The 17,109-nt window shown below is 33.0% G+C and overlaps 1 protein-coding gene across 1 annotated transcript in view; it reads right to left on the reverse strand.

Annotated features, from left to right (window-relative positions):
• Positions 1 to 17,109, reverse strand: part of LOC105879321 (platelet glycoprotein 4-like) — a 54,684-nt gene that overhangs the window by 27,345 nt on the left and 10,230 nt on the right. The window contains 5 exon segments of the mRNA XM_076006219.1: positions 6,365 to 6,434; positions 8,926 to 8,972; positions 10,910 to 11,001; positions 13,011 to 13,190; positions 13,712 to 13,859. Coding sequence (XP_075862334.1) covers positions 6,365 to 6,434; positions 8,926 to 8,972; positions 10,910 to 11,001; positions 13,011 to 13,190; positions 13,712 to 13,859 — 537 coding nt within the window.

Raw genomic sequence — 17,109 nt, forward strand, 5'->3', positions numbered from 1 at the left:
ATAAAGATTTAAAAACATTTACATTGATCCTAGCTATGTCACAAACCCTTCATGAATATGTAGAATGGAACAGGTTTGCAATGTGTAGACACATAAGCTACCAGCATCTGAGAATAGTTAGGTAAAGAAAACAGTAGTGATATGTAAATAACTCATGAATAGATAACAGCTGATGTGAAATTACAGTAGTGATATCAAACATGGAAGTAAAATACATTCAAAAATAAAAAGCACAATCATTTTTTTTTATTTTGGCATATTATGGGGGTACAGATTTTAAGGTTTCAATAAATGCCCTTTCCCCATTCCCCCCACAAGTCTGAGTTTCCAGCATGACCATCCCTCAGATGGTGCACATGTCACTCGTTATGTATGTATATACCCACCCCCCTCCCCCCTCCCCCCTCCCCAATACCCTATTACTGTAGTACCTATGTGTCCACTTAGGTGCTACTCAGTTAATACCAGTTTGCTGGTGAGTATATGTGGTGCTCGTTTTTCCATTCTTGGGATACTTCACTTAGTAGTATGGGTTCCAGCTCTAACCAGGAAAATATAAGATGTGCTATATCACCATTGTTTCTTAGAGCTGAATAGTACTCCATGGTATATATATACCACATTTTATTAATCCATTCTTGGATCGATGGGCACCTGGGCCGTTTCCACAGCCTTGCAATTATGAATTGTGCTGCTATAAACATTCGAGTGCAGGTGTCTCTTTTGTAGAGTGTCATTGGATCTTTTGGGTAGATGCCTAGCAATGGGATTGCTGGATCAAATGGTAGATTCACTTGTATCACTTTAAGGTATCTCCATATTGCTTTCCACAGAGGTTGAACTAGTTTGCAGTCCCACCAGCAGTGCAGGAGTGTTCCTCTCTCTCCACATCCATGCCAGCATTTGTTATTTGGAGACTTTTTGATAAAGGCCATTCTCACTGGGGTTAAGTGATATCTCATTGTAGTTTTGATTTGCATTTCCCTGATGATTAGAAATGATGAGCATTTTTTCATATGTTTGTTGGCCATTCTTCTGTCTTCTTTAGAAAAGTTTCTGTTGAAGTCCTTTGCCCACTTTTTAATAGGGTTATTTAATTTTTTCTTACTGATTTTCGTGAGCTCTAAGTATATTCTAGTTATCAGCCCTTTATCGGATGCATAGGATGCAAAAATTTTCTCCCATTCTGTAGGTTGTCTGTTTACTTTCATGACTGTTTCTTTGGCTGTGCAGAAGGTTTTTAGTTTCATCATGTCCCATTTATTTATTTTTGTTGCTGCTTTGATTGCCTTTGGGGACTTCTTCACAATCATTTTTTGACAGAATTATTTATTTTCACAAATTTTTAAAAATGCAGCTACCTTTGAGCTACAGAAGGAAAGAGCAGAGTGTTCCTATATTTGGTACAAATATAAAACATAATTCATTTTTAGTTCATTAGCTCAGCTCTGTGAAAATAATTCAGGAAAATAAGTCATAGGTAATGGTGTTGGTATATGCAGAAAAACATAAGAGACAATGTTTCCTGAGTTCAAAATTCATTTAGAATTGTAGACAGGCCAAAAGAGACAGGGGAAGAGAAGAGCCACAGAGTCACCAATACAAATACACTGGACTCCGGAAAACTGAACTGCCATGTGGAACATACGCAAAACAAACTCCAACTAGAAAGGTAATAATTAGGCAGTTTGGACCCTGACAACAGGTTAAAAGATTGACAGATTTTTGCTCACGAACAAGTCTTAATACAAATATTCAGCATTTTCCTGGAGTGAGTTTTCAGAGATAACTAATATGTGTATAGCTATATTTTCCTGCAATGATATGCCCTTTACCCCTTTTTGTCAAAAATGAAAGCTACCGAGCTTTTTCTATTTCTTTATGTGCATGTAAGGAACAATATGCATTAACCTAATTTCAGATGCTGTAAATTCTCTAATTTGCTAATGTGTTTGCACATTCTATGGATTTTCAAACTTAAGTTATAAATAACAGCCGTAATTTTTGTGGTTAATAAACACAATTTGGAATGAAAATATGCCTCTCTACCAAACAGTGCAATTTTATGGATAGGCACACAAATTCGTCCACAAACAATTGGAGTGTTCAACCACTTACCCTCCCTGACCACCATATGCTTTCATCAGGGTAAAACAATGCTGCACTCCCACCAGCAAATATGTGCATGCACACATAAACATCCAAACTCCATTTTTAATTTCTTCATAAAAAATCTCCCATTCATTAAAGAATTATTTTTCTACTGGGTATTTTTAATATAATCTTCATCTCTTTGTGAATGAATTGTCTTTTCCCATTTGTCTTTTCCCATTTGTTTAGAATGAGAAACATTCTCTGGGAAACACTCCTCTACTGCATTAGCCATCAGGAAATTGATTAGTGTCTTGGACAAGAAAACTACAAAACAAAAAAAAATTGATTCATGCTTGAGCTGGGCTGCAGAAACTGAAATCAATTATACTGTGGAATGATGCTTTTTAAAAGTTCCTGGGTTTTGTTCAAAGTGTAGATTTTAATGATCTCTTCATAATCTTTCTGAAATGTGCTGCTGCTTAGTGCAAAAAAAAAAAAAAAAAAACAATAGTAACACCATTTCTTCACCTAAAAAATAAAGTGTAGCTTGTCAAATGAAATCATTAAATCTTCATTTTGTAGATAACAGCAAAAGTCCTGACACAGCTGGTGCATAGGTATAGATACTTATTTGCTGCCTGTAAATCAGAAGAAATGTTGTTACTTATCAGAAAGCTGTTGAATAGTATAATAGGTGATACTTAAATCATATCTATCCAAGATATACTTTTTATTATTTAGCCCAATTTCTCAAGCTGCAGAATGAAGTTCTCTAATGGACTTTACCAATAAGGCAATGTATATTCCTATTCAAAAACCATACACAGGCCCGGTGTGGTGGCACAGGCCTGTAATCCTAGCACTTTTGGAGGCAGAGGCAAGAGAATTGCTTGAGCTCAGGAGTTTGAGACCAGCCTAAACCCTGAGCAAGAGTGAGACCCTGTCTCTACTAAAAATAGAAAAAATTAACCCAGCATGGTGGTGCATGCCTGTAGTCCCAGCTACTTGGGAAGCTGAGGCAGGAAGATTGCTTGAGCCCAGGAGTTTGAGGTTGCTGTGAGCTAGGCTGATGCCATGGCACTCACTCTAGCCTGGGCAACAGAGAGACACTCTGTCTCAAAAAAAAATAACAATTATAGAGGGCTGCTTCCCAGCTCTCAAGAGCAGCACGTACCACACAAGGAAGGGTAGGGCTCTGGACCAGCACTTCCACATCCTTTGGACCATCTTCCTTTTAAAGGTATATATTCCATTTACAAAAGGACCACTGGCTTATTTTCTTTGTGATGCACAGAATAAAACCACACAGCAGCTCCACCACATTATATACATGTCTTGTTACTTGTTTCAATTGTTCACAAGTCTGCCCAAGGGATAATTGTTAAGATATTAAAAACTGAGGCTTGTTGAAGGAAATTTACACTTTCTGTGATTATTCTAAAGCTAGTAAATCAAGAATAATTTTCTGTACATGTACAAAAGAGCAGTAATTTTTCCTTATAAAAGTCAAATGTATAGTTTAGCTATATATAGACACAAGGAATTTGACAGCTAGGAATCATTAAGCAGTGATGAAATTTGTCATGTAATTTTAACATGTTATAATATTTATAAAAATTTTATAACTTCCATATTTTCTTTTTAAAAGCACGCTTTGCCACTAGAACCCATTTTTTTTGTTATTTTTTACTTTTCAGTGGATAATCTTTTTTCTATTGTATAAATAGTCTTATAAATATCTTTGTTTAATCATAGCTTTTATTAAAGGTATTAAAAGTAGTGAACTATTTCCTTTATTTATTGTAATGTGAATATATTAGGTTAGCATTTTGACAACATTCTGTCCAAATAAATTGTAGACAGAATTATTAGATTGTCTTCTCAGAAAATAAATAGTAGCAGAAATAGTCAGAACAGAAAATTGACCCCCTAAACACAATCTAACAATCTCACAAAAAAAGGAATTATTTATCCCAAAATTCCACTAACTTTTTTTAAAAAAAAACAACTATCAATTTAACTGATTTATACTTTGAACATAGACAATTTTGCTTCTGTTCAAATTTATGATTTCATGGAATATCTGCAGGAGATAGAGTGGATGCTGATGAATCCAAGACTATTGGAAACTTGTGAAATTGTATTAGGGATAAAATGAGATCATTCATGTAAAATGTTTAGCATGATACTGCAATGTAGTAAAAGCTCAATAAATACTAGTTACTGGTATCAGCAGCAGTTCCTGAATTTCTACACAAAACAGTTTAAGGTCACTGGTCTGATTGGAAGTAGAAAAGAGTTGTTTTGAAGTTGCGGTTTTCAGCAGCAAGCATATCACATATTTTGTTTTTTGAGGAGTCTAGAAAGGGAGTGCTGATGGAAACAATGGAGAAAGCGAAAATTTTTCCCCTATAAGCCACACTAATGCCATCCATGATAACTAAAGAAAGGCCTTCATTTAGAGAGGGCAGAAAGTTCAGGTATTCATTCTCATTTATACACAGGGGACCAAAAGCAGAAATATCTAAAGCAAAGAGACCTGAACCCCTTTTATGATTTTGCCAGAAACCTTAAATCTTGTCCATGTTTACCTGTTTTTTTCCTCCAAACTGAGTAATTTTGCTTTACTCTGTTGAACACTGTTTTCCCCTGTTTTCTTGTACCAGTATATTCATATTTTAGGTCAAGCTTATAATTGTTCATCAGGTCTTGACATTAAACTTCTAAGGTACACATCTGGATTTGGAGAATGTATGGCCAGCATGTCTACATGTAATAATCCTGTTTTTGTAATTCATTTCACTTCACTATTACCTTAAATGGCATTTTTTGTTGTTTTACATTTTTAAGTCTCATTAATTTCTAGCACATTTAATTTCCCTCTGTAATTTCAATCTCTATAAAAATCAATGATATTTAATCTTATATAAAATTTCTTAGTGATATATTCAATCATCTGGTTTTGAAATAATTAACCAGCTATATAATTGAGGAGTGAACAAGTTAAAATTTTGGACAAAAGCTATCTGTGCCAACTTTAAAATGGTCACAATTAAGTCTTTTATTTCACTCCTCCCAGAATTAAGGATGTAATTTAGTGATCTGCTTGATATTCATAGGTCTTATTTACTCATTCAAAATTGACTACACATGTCCAGAAATATATATGGCCTAATGTAAAATAACTCTTTGATAAAATGAAAACAATATATAAGTTAATGTTACTTAAGCAATATATATGTTTTGTATTTATTTTCTTATATTCTTACATTAACTTAGAAAAATCAGGTAGTCTTGTTAGAATTTTAAATTCTTATTTAATTCTTAGGAAAAAAGTTCTTGTAAAATTTAAACACATACCAGAACTCAGTAGCTGAGTATGAACCTTTGTTCTATTTTTTAATTCAGGATATGATATTTTTGCTTATTAAATACCATGAAGTATTATACTGAAGTCACTTCTCATAGCTAATTTCTGCCACAGATTAAAAATTGTATGGCTTTCTTCAAATCCTTTGTGCCTACTTTAAATGAAATAAAAATGCTTTCTGTCTTTCATGACTTAATCGTGGAAAGGAAACCCATTCACTTACTGGGTTATACATGCATATAACCCAGTAAGTGAATGGGTTTCCTCTCCAAGATTAAATAACATATATATTATATATATACATCTTGTTTGCCTCCATCATTTACCAAGTGTCTGCCATAACCTAGGCAATGTCCTAGGGCTCAATATACATTTCTTCTAAGCCCTGGATGCTTCTATATGAAGAAACAGTGCTCTCTTCAATTTTCCAGAAAAGCATAAGATTCAGAAAAGTTAAATGCTTGCTTACAATTACATAGTCTTTAGGGATAGGGCCGGGGCTCAGGTGTAGTGGCAAAGGCTCCAATACTTTTGTGGTATCTACTGAGCTCTCCTCCCCCAATTGGATTAGAGCATGTCAATTAACAGAGTTCTGTAACATTTGCATCATCTTCTGTGGACATCGTTAGAAAGTGGGCATGCCTGTCTAGACCTAACTGTTATTAAATAGACTACTACTTTAGCAAAAGAAGGGCAAACTAGCTCCTCCTTAGAAATAGCAAAGAAAATGATTTGTACATGAAAAAAATTGAAGGATGTAGAAGGATAGTTTGCAAAAAATAAATAAACATTATGAATTCCATATTTTGTATTCTTAGGAAATTAAAAAAAAAATCCCTAACTAGCACTTAGGGGAATAAAGGTCTGATTCATAGACAAACCTCAGTGTCTTTGTCTTACCTGCAAAGGGCAGAGCAAAAGATATATAATACCTGGGTCTTCTCAACAAAAGGTGGAAATGAGGCTCCATCTGTTTAAAAATCAAACCAGTAGCAAGTGATTAGAGGTGTGTTCTGGAGAAATCTAGATATATCTATTCCAGCATGGTCAATAGAAATATAATGCAAACCACCTAAATAACTTAAAATTTAAATAGTAGCCACATTTTTTAAAAGTAATAGCTACATTTAACCTAATATATCCAAAACATAACTTCAACATGTAATCAATAAAACAATTGAGATACTTTACATTCTCAAAATCTCAAAATCCAGTGTGTATTTTAGACTTACAGTGCATTTCAAATCATACCATCCACATATCAAGTGTTTTACCAATTTGTGTAGCAACTACCATACTCAACAACATCTGCACACTATACATACTCACTAGCATAAATAAAACTTTTTAAAAATGGTAAAATAAGATCTTAAAGTTATAATGGTGTTTTTTGAAATGCCCCAACCCATATGTAGACTGGCACTATTCCTACCATGATATTCATTTAGAATTCCTGCCATATCCACATTGTTCTTATTTTTAATAGTGACCCGCTTGATCCTGCCACAAGACAGTTTGATATTAAAGTCTATCTTAAATTTTCCATAGTCTCTCGTGGACATTGCCTACAACTGCTTTCCCAGTACCTTAACAATTAAAGGAAAATACATTGAAAAACTTAAAATCATTATCTGAAATGTCATTGAAGAGTATATCATAATTATACCCAGCAATGACCAGGGCAAAGACCACACCATAGCTGATATTAGGAGAGTTTTCTTCCCTGCCGCCTCCCAAGGAGCCATTCTAAATGTATATCGATACTTTCATTTATGTCTTTTCAAACTTGTTAAACTTTCAAACTTGTTAACCCTATATATTTCTTAGCTTTGTAAATTTTTTTAATGATTTTTTTCCATTAAACCCATAAAGAATCCTTTTATTATTTAGGAACAGCACAGTATTATGTCTCCCTATATCTTAGGACTAAGTATTTTATGCTTATGCAACTACTAAAGTTAGTAATATTAAGGATTTGACAATTCATTTCCAGAAATGCTTTACTTAGGAATTTCTTCACCTACCTCCCCATAGCTCAAAACCTGACAAAACAAATCCAACAGTGTTTTAGCTTTTTTTTTTTTTTTCTACAAGACAGTGATAGAATTAAATAAGCATGCAAAACTCAATCATACCTTTGGAAAATTAAGTAAACATTCTCTGCAATTCTTTTTTATTTAATTTTCTTCTTTATTATTGCCTTATAAGTTATTCCTTCACCTACTTTATAAATTTCATGCTACTATTTCTCAGTAGTTGAAAGCTCACCTTTAATTTTAGTTACCTCATGATATTCAATTCCCATTACATTTTAAAATCTTAATTCTTAAACTAATGGCATACGTATACTTTGCTTTTCTTCAAGGAGAATAATAAGCCAGGTTTAACCATACCCTAAATCTAAGTTTGTGATTTGTTCTTCTCCAATTCTAATTCAGAATGCTCAGCTTCTACATACATTTTTCATGTTTAGTAGATATCTAGACCTTTTTTTTTCTTTAATTCTCTCTCATTCTGACCATCCTATTCAAAATATATAGTTCCAACTCACCCAACTTCACTGATTCTACCTTGGTTTTAAACCTCAATTAGAAGTATTGTAACAGGCTCTACAAACAAATTTCAGTGATCCCTGTATTTTTTTTTTTTTTATAAATCCTTTCCTGTTCATGTTTTAGATTCTCAGGCCAGTAGAGTTTGATGACCAGAACCCTGTAACTTTTTAACTCCTTGAAATTTTTGAGTTGTTTTCCCCAAATGGCAGAATTTCTGCAAGACAAAATATTTGAGATTCTGAAGGCCCCTGCCCAGACTTCCTGATGCCAAGACTCAGCACCCCTCACTAAGGACCCATGCATGGAGTCCCTCATTGAAAAGCATGTTCTTTCTTTTAGTCAGGAGATGGACTTGAGGCTGTTTCTCCCTCTCTGCTTATCCTGACTGATGTCGTTTGTATTAAGAACTCCTTTCATCCTTGGCAATTCTCCTTGTTTCAGTAATTGGCTTTCTATGCAGTGAGTAACGGGACCTAGGGAAGACCCCTTTTGGGTTGGTATTATTGTGTTTTCTCCTTTTTAATTACCTTAATTTTTTATTCCTTCCATTTTAAGTTATTATGTCTACAATATTTATAAGGGATTTGAATAGTAACTAATTCTCTACATTTTTTTTAACCCATTGCTTCTGTTGTCAGGATGGCAGTTAATTAAAGATTTTACAAAGCAAACATTTCCCCAGTAATGCAGTAAGAGCTAATTCTTCATGATTATTCTTCAGAAATGCCATCTCATTAAATGCTTACTAAGCCTATATAAAAATAGACTCTGAATTATGTTGTGAGGCTATAAAAACGGGTAAATACATACTCTCAACTTTCAGAACACTGTAGGTATGATGGCGAATTTAGGGGAGAAGGTGAGGTAGTTTCACTGTGATTATTACCATAAAGCAAATGTCTTTACCTGTGCCGTTAATCATGCCACAATAACTTTGCCAATAGGGGCCAGTCCTTAGGAATAAGAACAAAAAAAATGACCTCACCATTCTCATTTCAAGGGTACCTGTCTCACATTACTTTTTCTATTATGATCTAATACTTCTGCTAATATAATGAAGATTAGATGTGGCTAGTGCTGAGTTTAAGAAATGTACTAATTCATTTGGTTTATGTTTTGTTTGAATATTGCTCTTATTGTAATAAATTAAGTGCCTGATACTATTATTATGTGACTAGATCATAAAATAAAAACTGCCAAGTGCTAAGTTAATTAGAAAAAACCTGAGAGATAAAAGAAGTTAAGAACATTTCTCAGAAAGATTTCTACTTAGATTTTTTTTTTCTTTTCCTATCAGAGAAATGAATCCTTCAGCATTATGAGACTAGAAGGAAAATGTTAAGTGGGTTGATGCCAGCTCAGTATAAGGTAGAACAGGGGAGTGGGAAGGAAGAAAGAAAGAAGCAGAAATTTGTATTGATACAGAATCAACACATGTTGACAATCAACCTATATATAATTTTTCCCCTTTAAATACTTACATGGATTGGTATTAAAGTAGGACAGAGTTTATTATTTATGCTCTGGTAAGTAAATAAGCTGTATATATTTAGAAGTGAAAAAAAATAGTAATAGTTTTCCTGCATCTTCACCCCTTTTTGATGATGGAAGACTGTTTTTGTCCACTCCTACCACTACCCAGTGCAATGTCAGCACAAGCTGTTGCTTATGTTTTAAATAGAGTAAGATGTTAATAATGCTAAACCTTGTCATGATATGTTAAATCAATCTTGTCATAATCTTAAAGTGATTGGAAATTCTCACTCTAATTAGAAGTGCTTAGTGACTCCTCTTAAACCTCTGTAGTATTGAAATGGAAGGAAATGCTCATTGTTCCTCAATTTAAAAAATTGATCTGATTTCCTCTTAAATGAACACTTAGAAGTGTTTGTTTTCCTCTATTTGTCTTTTCTGTGAAAATAAGTAACGATGGGCCCTTTAGAAGAAAAAGTACTCTACTAGTTAATATTAACTTATATGCAATTATTAGATAAAGACTCAGTTTGAGGCAGTGGTTACTTATATTAATAAAAACATTTCATCTCTTTCAATTTTCATTATCCTTTTTCAGAAAATAACTGTTCTAAAGCACAGTTATTAACTTTCAAGAAAAGGCTTTCTCCCCTGACATTAATTATGGTTTTTCCTATTTTACACATAGGATAAATTATGAATCCTTCAAATCAATAGGCAGAAGTAGTAAAGAAAGGAAATAATGGCTTTATGAGGTTATCTTGTGCTTTTACCATTTCAAAGATGGCATATTCTTCACTTTTACATTTCATATGTAAATTTTAGAACTCTACCTGAAATATTATAGTAATTCATGTAGTATTTTGCATTAATAAAGATTAAAACTGATATGTCAATATACACAATTATTTTAAGAGCGTTTGCAGGGGGAAGTCATGAAAACAATCACATGGAGTCATTACACTTCCACCTTTACAGACACATTTAGGTCATGTCACTGGCATACACAATGTTATTGGATATACTCCTTTATAAAAGTCAAGGAACCAAATATGTTTCTGTCTCCTAGACAGTCAGTTGATGTGTTGATTTTCTTCCTTTTCATTTGTGGTTATCTAATTGCACGGTCTACTGTGATGCTGGATATGCAGCAAGGATGAAAATAGTCCCTTTGGATTTAAAACCAAACCCTAAACTGGGGCTGATAGCAGCTGTGCACTGGTGTGAACATGCTGGTTGCCACAACTAAAGGATTGATGCCTTTTGGAACAAGAGTTTCTAGGGCTGAGATATAGCAAGTCTGTTCCATAGGTTGATGCCTGTGCTTTACTGTTGTGAAACAAATACCACTCCTGCCTTGGAGTATGCTAGTAACATGTGCATGTGCACACACACACACACATTTATACTCAGATACTTTCTACCAATAAAGGTGTCAATTATGGCAACTTTGCTTATGTTATCTTTTCCATTGAAAACTTTATAAACTCCTTCCACAGTGTTGTTGTACTAAAAAGATATATATAAGAAAAAAATACTTCTAAAACAAGCCATATTTTTCAAGGTATAAAATATGAAATTAACTCACTATCCCATTTCCCAAACACTGGTTATACATAATTTTATATAACTTGAAATATATCTGCAATAAGGTTTTTAAACTATTGGCCATTAAAATGTTTTAAAGGATAGACTATAAAAGGTTACTAGAAATAAGTACTAAATGCTAAAATAAACATCAGAAGTTGACATGATCCAAACTCCAGTACTCTTTGTCATGATTAAGCCAATAAGGCCATTTTGAACATAACTCTTACTATATTGAGATTAGGGTACATTAAGCAAAACCTATAAGAACAATGATTTGTGAAGATATTATAAATGTCATCTTTGAGTGGTTACTAAAATAATAAAAATTAGCCATAGAAAATAAAAATTAGCCATGGAAAGATTTATGAGTATTGAGTTAAAGTAATAACTAAGTCTCTGATACCTGGTGGCTTTCTACATTTATATTTAATTAATTTGTAATTGTAATTCTAAACATCTAAAAGTAAAACAATAACAATGAGCTACAGAATATAACTATTAATGATATTCACATACAGTACCAAATGAAATTATAGTCAAAATTCTAATTCAATGACTTATCCTATTTAAAATATTAAGATGTAGCTAAATGAACTATAAAATTCTTTTTATTCTTCAAACTGCCATTTCATTACATTTCTGGAATTCTGGAAATTTTTAAGTCCCGTTAAAATGAGGCCTATTGACTTACAAATCTCATGGAGATGTGCAAATTTAGGCTAACTTTTTAATATAAACTAAGACAAATTTGCAAAAGGTCTAGAATAGAAGGAATAATAGGATGAATACATTTAACACAAATAAAAATATGTATGGAAATTTATGCAAGAAGGGAAACCAAAACCAAAATATACAGTGTTCAAAGTTTACATGCTACCTTACAAGACAATTTTAGACAAATTGTATATTTATAAAAGAGTAGAAACTTGATTATATCTCAATTTTTAAATTTTAAATTGAATTGTCAAATTCAGATAGGTTTTCTAACTAGGAAAGCTAAAGCCATATGAGATAAAGACTTTTTTAAAAGTTAAGATATGTATTAGATATGTATCACCAGATCAGCAATAGGGCTAACAGTTATCACAGAATTGTGTAAATTGAGGTCACAGTTCCAATATGCAGTTTTAGTTAACATGATGTTGTGTAAAGCAAGGACTGCCATTATTAACTTTTTTCTTTAGTTCAAAAGTAATGCATGTTTATGGTAGAGAATTTGGGAACTGCTTATGAAGAAAAGTAAGAAAGACAAAATCACCTGTAATTACAACATCATTCAGAACTCATCACTATGACATATTGATACATATTCCATTAGTTTCTTTTCTATGCAAATATATGCTTTTAATTTTATTTTTACAAAAGGGGAAACAAATATTATACACAGTATTTTGTAATCTGCTTTTCATATAATAGACATATTGTGATCATTTCCTCATGTAGCTAAATATCTTTGTTTCACAGGATTTTTATCAGGTTCTTAGGGTTACAGTTTATAAATGAATTGTATGTAATATTTTTAACTAAACTCCCATTGCTGGTGAAATACATCGTTTCTCATTTTCCCTATTGTAAACAATGCAAAAAATTCCAAAATCTTATTATATACTTTTCACCTTTGTAGTTTTCAAATGTCCTATAAAGGGACATTAACTTGTAAAATTTTTTAAAACTATAAATACATCCTAAACTATAGTTTAGTTTTGGAAAATAGATTGAAGAAAAAGCGGGTGGTAATTTTTCACGTCTAACTTGATACATTTCTGTGTTGTTTGAAAATTTTACCAAGTGTATATTAATTTTATAACTAAAATGCTAAAATGTGCTGTTAAACTCTAAAAAAATAAAATAAAAATTATGCTTTGCCAATGTCATTGTATCTATACAATTAAAATGCAACAATATTGCCATTGATATTTGGTACTTACAGGATAATACACACCAAGAGTGGCACGAGTATGAAATGGAACCAAACTAAAAAATGGATCTTTATAGCCCCATAACAGTTCTTTCAAAGTTCTGGTTTGGAACAAAGAAGAGTTTGACTCTTTGATAAGTAAATTGAGTGGCTCTTGAACAGAGGCATTTCTATAGATATAAGGGGCAACCTACAGAAAAAAAATCACTGTTTATGACACCAATACAATATCAGATTGGATGGGGAACCTGCGGCCTTCTGATTTCAAGATTCTTCTTATTTAAACACCAAAGGAAGCAAGGAAAGCATCTTTCTCTGCTGCAGCCCTTATAATAAAATGATTTGTTCTGTAAAATTTGGATGCAGTCAAAAGGCTGCACTTAAGGACCTAGAAGGCCACATTTCACCTTATGGCTGTAGGTTCCCTACCCCATCCCAAGATGATTATATTTGTCTGCGTCAATGCCAGCCACAGGAAGCCATCCCAAGTTAAGCCCTATTTGTTTTTTCTTGTTACACTTTAAGCAGTCTTCTAATTCCAATTGATTGTTATGATTTTGTCTTTTCAAATGACTATAACTCCACTCAAAATAATGACACAAGAACACATTTTTACAAAAATGACAAAATCTAATAATTCTGATAATGAAATTAATTATAGTGGATTCTAGAATATTTTAAAACAAATAACTTTACAGTTTGTCTATTCACAGATACAGCAAAATTGAGAACTGTGAAAGTGTCATTCTCTGTTCCAACTGATAGTGAAGGTTCAAAGATGGCACCATTGAGCTTCACATAAGAGACTGTGTGATCCTCAGGGTCCTGGATTATGTTTTCTTTGGCTAGATAATGAACTCTGGAAACAACAAAAGTAAACAAATTCAAAAAATTAGGCTTATGTGGACATTAGATCTCATATGCCATTCATTCAACCAGCAAATATTTGAACACATAGAACATGCCAGAAATTATGCTAAACAATGGGGTTAAATAAGCCAGTGTTAGCATACTCATCAAAAGTGGTCTTAAACTTGCAGACAGGAAATTAAAGTAGCGGAAGAAAAGTGATACATGTTATAATGGGAGTTTACACAAAAGCCATGGAAAAACACAGAGCAGATACAAATCCAGGTTGGGGCTGAGGATGATCAGGGTTGGAATGAGAGCCAAGACACAATTTGGTAGCAATTCCATGGAAGTGGTCTAAAAAACATAGAGAAGTTTAGTTAGGTAAAGTAGGGCAGACAGGGTCATATGCAAGATAAGAACATTATATATCTTAGGAAATTCAAATGTTTTGGGTTGGATTGTTAAGTGAGAGGTAAGAGTAGAAAGAGAAACGTGAAGATCTCAAGCACAATAGGATTGCATCACATACTCAAATGACAGACTTTATCCTGAGGGTAAGGAGGAAAGAGAGAGGCTTAAGCAGGGAAATATCAAGAGCACATTTTCATATATAAGAAAGAACACTCAAAGTACATAGCCTATCCAACACTGGCTTTTTGATCTTTTTTAGTATTTTAATGAGAATTAGAATATATTTTTTTATTTTTAAGGGCTAAAGAACGACTGGTCCCTCCATAGTCCCCCCGTATGTTGAATACTTATTAGTTTTAAGCTCCTGGCTCTAACATCTCCATGCTGCAAAGTGCCACCTACATTTCAGGAATGTGGTAAAGGGTGATTATTATGGGAGAAAATATCTTGCAAGTACATGATATTCACTGAGAAAAAATAAGGTATACATCATCATTGTGCTAGTATATATTTGAATGTCAGTTATGTGAGGTGAATAGCTAAGGCAAAGACTAAAAGGGACTGAAATTTAAAGAAAAACATTTTATTCAACTATAATAAAAATGTAAATTCCTCTAGGGTAGGGTTTATGAGTGTTTTGTATCTCTAAGCATAGTGCCTTAGACATAGTGAGTTCTCAATAAATATTTTTAATATATACATTAATGGGTCATTATTTGAAAAGGGATTTAAAATTAGGTAGAATTTCAATATAATTTAATGAAATTGTTATTTATTCTCCTTAGAGTACTGAAGACATACAAAGAATAAAAAATCTGAAATAGTACTCAGGGTAGCCAGTTACAAGCAATGCCTTTTCTCTTACTATTTCAAAATTGGAATACATATTACTAACATTTCAAATTGAAGCATTTTAATTTTCAGGAATATTTATGCATAGATAATAATTAAAACAATAGGAAAATAATAATGACCCAAATTCTAGAGCTTACCTATTTGTACTTATAAGATCCACCAGCAGATGGCACTCACTCAGAGAAAAATCCTTAAAACTGAACCCTGCCTTTAGAATGTACTTTTTAAATTTTTTTATCTTTTTTTTAACTTTTTTAAATTTCAGCATATTATGGGGGTACACATGTTTAGACTACATATATTGCCTTTGCCCCACCTGATTCAGAGTTTCAAGGGTGTCCATCCCCCAGATGGTGCACACGGCACCCATTAGGTGTGAATATACCCATCCCTTCCCCCCGCCCAACAACCTGAAAAATGTTATTATATGTGCACTTAAGTGTTGATCAGTTAATACCAATTTGATGGTGAGTACATGTGTTGCTGTTTTTCCATTCTTGTGATTCTTCACTTAGTGGGATGGGCTCCAGCTCTATCCAGGATAATATAAGAGGTGCTAGATCACCATTGTTTTTTGTGGCTGAGCAGTACTCTATGGTATACCTATACCACAGTTTATTAATCCACTCATGTATTGATGGGAACTTGGGTTTTTTCCACATCTTTGAAATTGTGAATTGTTAGAATGTACTTTTAAAGAATGGAAAAACAAACATCACATGTACTCACTATTAAATTGGAACTAACTGATGAGCACACATGTTCATAGGGGGAAGTAAATCTCTAAGGCAATCTAGCAGGGAGGAAGAAATGGAAGAAACTCTACCTAACTGGGTACAATGAACACTATCTGGGTGAAGGGCACACTTTTAACCCTGACTCTAGCATTACAAAAGCAATCCATGTAACTAAAACATTTGTACCCCCATAAAAATAGTTTGAAATTTTAAAAAAGCAGAAAAAAATAATATAATCACTTGTTGTTGTTTAAAAATTACATTGTATACAAGTTTGGGGAAGTGTTGGTTAATCAGTTCAAGGAAAGGAATTTGTTCTTGAGTTTTCCTAGAGTTTTGTATTTTTTCCAAAACAAAGTAAGGTAAAAAAAAAATAACAATTTATGTTGTATATGAGAATATTCTGAAGGTATCACAGTGTCTTCATAGAGATGATATAGGTTGTATTATATGTAAGATCTCAATCCAGGCAATTTCATGGCTTGTCTCATGTCATATCTTGTCATAGTTTCATCAAGTTCACTTTAGCAGCCATCGGCCAAATAAAACCTGTAATTCTGTTTGAGGAGGGACATCTCCTATACTCTCAATTTCAACTGGATTTATTAATAATTATGGGGAAGCAGGTTTGGCTCAACACATAGAAGGCTATCAAAATATTAACTTTTTTCTAAAAGGTAACCAGTTTTCACATTATTTAAGGCATTCAGGCAAATAAAAAACACTGTTTAGTGACATCAGGAGACAAGATGACCTCTAGTTGGTTAGGAATATTTTTAAAATTGTTATATGAAGAGGAGTTTATAAAATTTATCTGTAAATGCAACTTCTCTTCGCCCAACCTCTTAGATCATCTTCCCAAGCTAATCAAGTATATCTAAATAATGCTCCTTTTTGTCCCTTAGAGAGATAAAGGCTCTAAGAAAAAAATGGATATTAGCTGTGAACTGTCAGGGAGAACTAGGTTAAATAATATTATGTTTATATTCCCTTATGTCCCAAATAATATTTTAAAAATAGAAAATATAACCTCCCCAAAACAAATTTTAAAAATATACAAAACATGAGTTCTCAAATTCTAAAAACTATTTATTCCTTATACTTACTCAGTTCATTCAAGTTAGAATTTTTTTTTTTTTTTTTTTTTTTTTTTTTGAGACAGGGTCTCACTCTGTTACCCATGGCATCAGCCTAGCTCACAGCAATTTCAAACTCCAGGGCTCAAGTCATCCTCCTGCCTCAGCCTCCCGGGCA

Source organism: Microcebus murinus, chromosome 9 (genome assembly GCF_040939455.1).
Source record: "Microcebus murinus isolate Inina chromosome 9, M.murinus_Inina_mat1.0, whole genome shotgun sequence".
NCBI lineage: Eukaryota > Metazoa > Chordata > Mammalia > Primates > Cheirogaleidae > Microcebus > Microcebus murinus.